The sequence below is a fragment of the Engystomops pustulosus genome, unplaced genomic scaffold (assembly GCF_040894005.1).
Source record: "Engystomops pustulosus unplaced genomic scaffold, aEngPut4.maternal MAT_SCAFFOLD_421, whole genome shotgun sequence".
In the NCBI taxonomy this organism is placed as follows: Eukaryota; Metazoa; Chordata; class Amphibia; order Anura; family Leptodactylidae; genus Engystomops; species Engystomops pustulosus.
Window position 1 is genome coordinate 6,042 of NW_027285300.1, and position 6,403 is coordinate 12,444.

Genomic DNA, 6,403 nt, shown 5'->3' on the forward strand with positions numbered 1-6,403 from the left:
GAGCCGGGTGCTAGTCCACAGAGGATGGAGCTATCAGGAGCCGGGTGCTAGTCCACAGAGGATGGAGCTATCAGGAGCCAGGTGCTAGTCCACAGAGGATGGAGCTATCAGGAGCCAGGTGCTAGTCCACAGAGGATGGAGCTATCAGGAGCCAGGTGCTAGTCCACAGAGGATGGAGCTATCAGGAGCCAGGTGCTAGTCCACAGAGGATGGAGCTATCAGGAGCCGGGTGCTAGTCCTCAGAGGATGGAGCTATCAGGAGCCAGGTGCTAGTCCACAGAGGATGGAGCTATCAGGAGCCAGGTGCTAGTCCACAGAGGATGGAGCTATCAGGAGCCGGGTGCTAGTCCACAGAGGATGGAGCTATCAGGAGCCGGGTGCTAGTCCACAGAGGATGGAGCTATCAGGAGCCAGGTTATAATTCTTGGTGACATTTGGGGGTGACACCCTGGAATGGGGCATCATTTAGGGGCCAGGGCAGGGGATTGAGTTCAGAGTTTCAGACCTTTCTTCCTGATCCGTCGAGTTCTTCTTGTCCTTTTAGATAAAATCCTGTGTGACTGCATTATTGTGCACACCCAGACACCCTGGCACACACAGCGTGACAACCTCCACACCCTGCGCACAGGGTAACCACTCCCTGCCACATGCCCCGACCTGTGCAGCTGCTGACACCCGGGAGGTGGAGGCGCATGACATCATGGAGTCACTGTCCTCCCACTACTCTTCTGCCCCACAGGTGAACTACAACTCCCAGGCTGTGGCCACATCATACTGTAACCCTGTACACTTCCAGTCCAACAGAACCAGGCACACCTATGCTTCTCCATCTCCCTAACACCCCCCATACCAGCCCCTTATACACAAAGGGGCAGATTTACTTACCTGGTTCTGTCGCGATCCCACGTGCATTGTCCAATAAGGTTTCAGGTCCGGCGCGATTCACTAAGGTCGAGGCCCTGGAGTTCACCTGCTTCTTCCCGGTGCATGCGAGTGCTGATCTTAAGACAAACGCGTTTTAAATTCCGCTGTTTGTCTGAATTCGTCGGGTTGTCTGACAGGCTGCCCCCCCGATTTGCCACGTACGTTAATGGAAATAGTCGGTAAACCCAACAAAAATGCGTCCGATGGACCCTTAGTAAATGAGCCCCCCGCCCGCGCCCCCTCTCTCTCCCCCCCCCCCCCGACTCCCCCGCGCCCCCTCTCTCCCCCTCCGCCCGCCCCTCTCTCCCCCTCCGCCCGCCCCGCGCCCCCTCTCTCCCCCTCCGCCCGCCCCGCGCCCCCTCTCTCCCCCTCCCCCCTGCACGCGCCCTCCGGACCCCCCTGCAGGTGAAATAAGTAGCAGACCCAGAGGCGTCTGACAGGCAAACAAAATTTATTGTGTTTATAAAATAAAGTAGAACATAATCAATATCAGAGCGTCCCAAACCCCAAAACCAGGAAGTGTAGGGAGGGGTGCGGGTCACCGGGGGGGTAAGGTGGGGCCCATGTGGGCTGAGATCTTGCAGAAGCCGATTCCCACGTCAAGGGGAGGACAGCAGTCACTGTACACAGAGGAGGAGGCTCCCCCAGGTAGCGAGGCCGAAGCTGTGTAATTCCATGGGGTAAGGGGCGGGGCAATCACAGGGGGCGGGTCCTCCCAGCATTCACTGCACCGCCTGCTCATTGGCGCTGCCACTCGTCTCCTGGGGCTTCATGACATCTGGGAGCTCGGGGGGGCTGGAGAAGGGGTCCACCCGCAGGGGTTCAAAAGAGTCTACTACAAGACAGAAGAGTCAGGAGACGCTCACCCCCAATCATTCCAACTAACCCCGCCCCCCAGACACTGCCCCCCACCCTCACTCAGCAACCCCTGGATTACCACCCGCCCCAACCCCTCACTCAGCAACCCCTGGATTACCAACCCCCACCTCCTCAACCGCCCCCCCTCACCCCCTGGCCCGCCCCCCTCCCCTCACTCAGCAACCCCTGGATTACCAACCCCCACCTCCTCAACCGCCCCCCCTCACCCCCTGGCCCGCCCCCCTCCCCTCACTCAGCAACCCCTGGATTACCAACCCCCACCTCCTCAACCGCCCCCCCTCACCCCCTGGCCCGCCCCCCTCCCCTCACTCAGCAACCCCTGGATTACCAACCCCCACCTCCTCAACCGCCCCCCCTCACCCCCTGGCCCGCCCCCCTCCCCTCACTCAGCAACCCCTGGATTACCACCCCCACCTCCTCACCCCCTTATTTAGCAACCCGTGCACTCGCCAGGCACCCTCCACAGCACTCGTCAACCCCTGGATAAAACCCCTCCCACCATACTGGCCCCCTCCTAATCCCATGGCACGCCCCCGCACTCAGCAATCCCCAGATTACCCCCTGCCATACTCTACCCCATACTGCTGCCCCCTCCTAACCCCCTGCCCCCCTCACTCAGCAACCCAGGCACCCACCCTCCACAGCACTAGTCAATCCCCAGATTACCCCCCCCCCCTCCTGACATACTCTACCCCATACTAAACCCCGCCCCCTCACTGGGTAACCCCTGGATCTCCACCCTCCAGCCTTCCTGCCACCATCTGACATACTACTGCCCCCCCTTCCCCCCCGGCACCCACCCGTGCACTCTGCACCGTACTCACCCGAGCAGCGGAAGGCCAGTCCTACGGTGGCGGGGGCCTGTGGCCGTGCGTTCTGGCTGGTGAAGCCGCAGTCACCAAGGGTCTTGTTATCATCTAACATCTGGTCATCCTGGAAGAGAGAGGAAGGTGAGGGGCCGCCCGGGAGAGAAGGGGGCGATGTATGGGGCGAGGGTCTCACCTTGTACAGCCGCTGCTCCTCCGGGGGTCTCTTCAGGATCCCCTCCACAATCCTCTTCAGCTCATACACAGTCGTGCTCTCCTTGGCGTCTGTGAAGATGGTGGTTTTATGGCGGCGGATCATCAGAAACACGTCCTGAAAGAGGAGGAGGCGGCTCACAATCTACACGTACCGTACAGAGGACATTATAGAGCAGGACTATGCCAGGGACTAAACCAGGAACCAACAGCCCCCTCCCATCTGACATCACAAGCCACAGCCAGGAGGGGGGTCTTCCACCTACAGATCGGATCCCCCGTGCCGCTTACTGGGGGGATCCAATCCTCTCCTGTGCAGCCCCAAGGTCTGCCGAGTGCCCCGGGGCTGCCCCATGTTCTGCCTGCATGCGTCTGCCCCACCAGACTCTCCACTGCTCTACAATAAACTAGTATTATAGGGCAGAGCGGATTGGACTTCAACCAGCGCAGCAGAGCCCTCCCCCTGCGCACAATGCTGGCGGCGGGGGCGCACAATGCTGGCGGCGGGGGCGCACAATGCTGGGGGCAGTAGCGGTAGTACACAATGTTGGGGGTAGTAGCGGTAGCACACAATGCTGGGGGCAGTAGCGGTAGTACACAATGCTGGGGGCAGTAGCGGTAGCACACAATGCTGGGGGCAGTAGCGGTAGTACACAATGTTGGGGGCAGTAGCGGTAGTACACAATGCTGGGGGCAGTAGCGGTAGTACACAATGTTGGGGGCGGTAGCGGTAGTACACAATGCTGGGGGTAGTAGCGGTAGTACACAATGCTGGCGGCGGGGGCGCACAATGCTGGGGGCAGTAGCGGTAGTACACAATGCTGGGGGCGGTAGCGGTAGTACACAATGCTGGGGGCGGTAGCGGTAGTACACAATGCTGGGGGCGGTAGCGGTAGTACACAATGCTGGGGGCGGTAGCGGTAGTACACAATGCTGGGGGCGGTAGCGGTAGTACACAATGCTGGGGGCGGTAGCGGTAGTACACAATGCTGGGGGCGGTAGCGGTAGTACACAATGCTGGGGGCGGTAGCGGTAGTACACAATGCTGGGGGCGGTAGCGGTAGTACACAATGCTGGGGGCGGTAGCGGTAGTACACAATGCTGGGGGCGGTAGCGGTAGTACACAATGCTGGGGGCGGTAGCGGTAGTACACAATGCTGGGGGCGGTAGCGGTAGTACACAATGCTGGGGGCGGTAGCGGTAGTACACAATGCTGGGGGCGGTAGCGGTAGTACACAATGCTGGGGGCGGTAGCGGTAGTACACAATGCTGGGGGCAGTAGCGGTAGTACACAATGCTGGGGGCAGTAGCGGTAGTACACAATGTTGGGGGCGGTAGCGGTAGTACACAATGCTGGGGGTAGTAGCGGTAGTACACAATGCTGGCGGCGGGGGCGCACAATGCTGGGGGCAGTAGCGGTAGTACACAATGCTGGGGGCGGTAGCGGTAGTACACAATGCTGGGGGCGGTAGCGGTAGTACACAATGCTGGGGGCGGTAGCGGTAGTACACAATGCTGGGGGCGGTAGCGGTAGTACACAATGCTGGGGGCGGTAGCGGTAGTACACAATGCTGGGGGCGGTAGCGGTAGTACACAATGCTGGGGGCGGTAGCGGTAGTACACAATGCTGGGGGCGGTAGCGGTAGTACACAATGCTGGGGGCGGTAGCGGTAGTACACAATGCTGGGGGCGGTAGCGGTAGTACACAATGCTGGGGGCGGTAGCGGTAGTACACAATGCTGGGGGCGGTAGCGGTAGTACACAATGCTGGGGGCGGTAGCGGTAGTACACAATGCTGGGGGCGGTAGCGGTAGTACACAATGCTGGGGGCGGTAGCGGTAGTACACAATGCTGGGGGCGGTAGCGGTAGTACACAATGCTGGGGGCGGTAGCGGTAGTACACAATGCTGGGGGCGGTAGCGGTAGTACACAATGCTGGGGGCGGTAGCGGTAGTACACAATGCTGGGGGCGGTAGCGGTAGTACACAATGCTGGGGGCGGTAGCGGTAGTACACAATGCTGGGGGCGGTAGCGGTAGTACACAATGCTGGGGGCGGTAGCGGTAGTACACAATGCTGGGGGCGGTAGCGGTAGTACACAATGCTGGGGGCGGTAGCGGTAGTACACAATGCTGGGGGCAGTAGCGGTAGTACACAATGCTGGGGGCAGTAGCGGTAGTACACAATGCTGGGGGCGGTAGCGGTAGTACACAATGCTGGGGGCGGTAGCGGTAGTACACAATGCTGGGGGCGGTAGCGGTAGTACACAATGCTGGGGGCGGTAGCGGTAGTACACAATGCTGGGGGCGGTAGCGGTAGTACACAATGCTGGGGGCGGTAGCGGTAGTACACAATGCTGGGGGCGGTAGCGGTAGTACACAATGCTGGGGGCGGTAGCGGTAGTACACAATGCTGGGGGCAGTAGCGGTAGTACACAATGCTGGGGGCAGTAGCGGTAGTACACAATGCTGGGGGCAGTAGCGGTAGTACACAATGCTGGGGGCAGTAGCGGTAGTACACAGTGTTGGGGGCAGTAGCGGTAGTACACAATGCTGGGGGCAGTAGCGGTAGTACACAATGCTGGGGGCAGTAGCGGTAGTACACAATGCTGGGGGCAGTAGCGGTAGTACACAGTGTTGGGGGCAGTAGCGGTAGTACACAATGCTGGGGGTAGTAGCGGTAGTACACAATGCTGGGGGCAGTAGCGGTAGTACACAATGCTGGGGGCAGTAGCGGTAGTACACAATGCTGGGGGCAGTAGCGGTAGTACACAATGCTGGGGGCAGTAGCGGTAGTACACAGTGTTGGGGGTAGTAGCGGTAGTACACAATGCTGGGGGCAGTAGCGGTAGTACACAATGCTGGGGTAGTAGCGGTAGTACACAGTGTTGGGGGTAGTAGCGGTAGCACACAATGTTGGGGGCAGTAGCGGTAGTACACAATGTTGGGGGTAGTAGCGGTAGTACACAATGTTGGGGGCGGTAGCGGTAGTACACAATGTTGGGGGCGGTAACGGTAGTACACAATGTTGGGGGCGGTAGCGGTAGTACACAATGTTGGGGGCAGTAGCAGTAGTACACAATGTTGGGGGTAGTAGCAGTAGTACACAATGTTGGGGGTAGTAGCAGTAGTACACAATGTTGGGGATGGTAGCGGTAGTACACAATGTTGGGGGTAGTAGTACACACATATATCCATTACCCCCACCCTCTCGGCCGCCATCTTGGCATGGGATGAGCGGCCGTTACCAGGGAGCCGGGCCGCCATGTTGTGCGGGGGATGGGCGCCCCGGGATCTAGCACCGGAGGGCCGGAAGCTGTATGCACCCGGTACCGGCCTCCGCCATGATGAGAAGGTCAGTCCGGGATGCTGCGGCACGGGCCGCCCCTCACAGCCTGCGCTCCCCCCGCTGTGTGCGGCGCCGCTAGCACTCACCATCCCGCAGAGTCCGCCCGTCCGTCCCGGGAGGCTGAGAGCACACAAAGACACCGCGCTCCGAGGATCCTCTGACCTCCCTCCCAGCGTGCACCGCGCAGCCGCCGCTCACACCACGCACGCCATCTTGTGCGTGGCCACGCTGGGG

General features: G+C 60.2%; 1 protein-coding gene across 2 annotated transcripts; it reads right to left on the bottom strand.

The window, feature by feature from the left end:
- Positions 1-1,358: 1,358 nt before the first annotated feature.
- Positions 1,359-6,394, bottom strand: LOC140111327 (elongin-B). 2 transcript variants are annotated; one of them, XM_072132359.1, is made up of 4 exons: positions 6,256-6,394; positions 2,806-2,940; positions 2,628-2,736; positions 1,359-1,756 (listed from the first exon to the last, which is right to left on the bottom strand). In XM_072132359.1, exons 1-4 carry the CDS (start codon positions 6,256-6,258, stop codon positions 1,647-1,649), a joined length of 357 nt encoding a protein of 118 aa, XP_071988460.1. In that variant the 5' UTR covers positions 6,259-6,394; the 3' UTR covers positions 1,359-1,646. The 2 variants fall into 2 exon arrangements, with proteins under 2 accessions (XP_071988460.1, XP_071988459.1); XM_072132358.1 differs by having other exon boundaries at positions 1,359-1,759.
- Positions 6,395-6,403: the final 9 nt, after the last annotated feature.

Coding starts and splice junctions, on each gene's coding strand:
- LOC140111327 (XM_072132358.1), bottom strand. Junction 2,737..2,805: donor AGGAGCAGCGGCTGTACAAG/GTGAGACCCTCG, acceptor TCTCTCTTCCAG/GATGACCAGATGTTAGATGA. Junction 1,760..2,627: donor ACTGGCCTTCCGCTGCTCGG/GTGAGTACGGTG, acceptor TCTGTCTTGTAG/TAGACTCTTTTGAACCCCTG.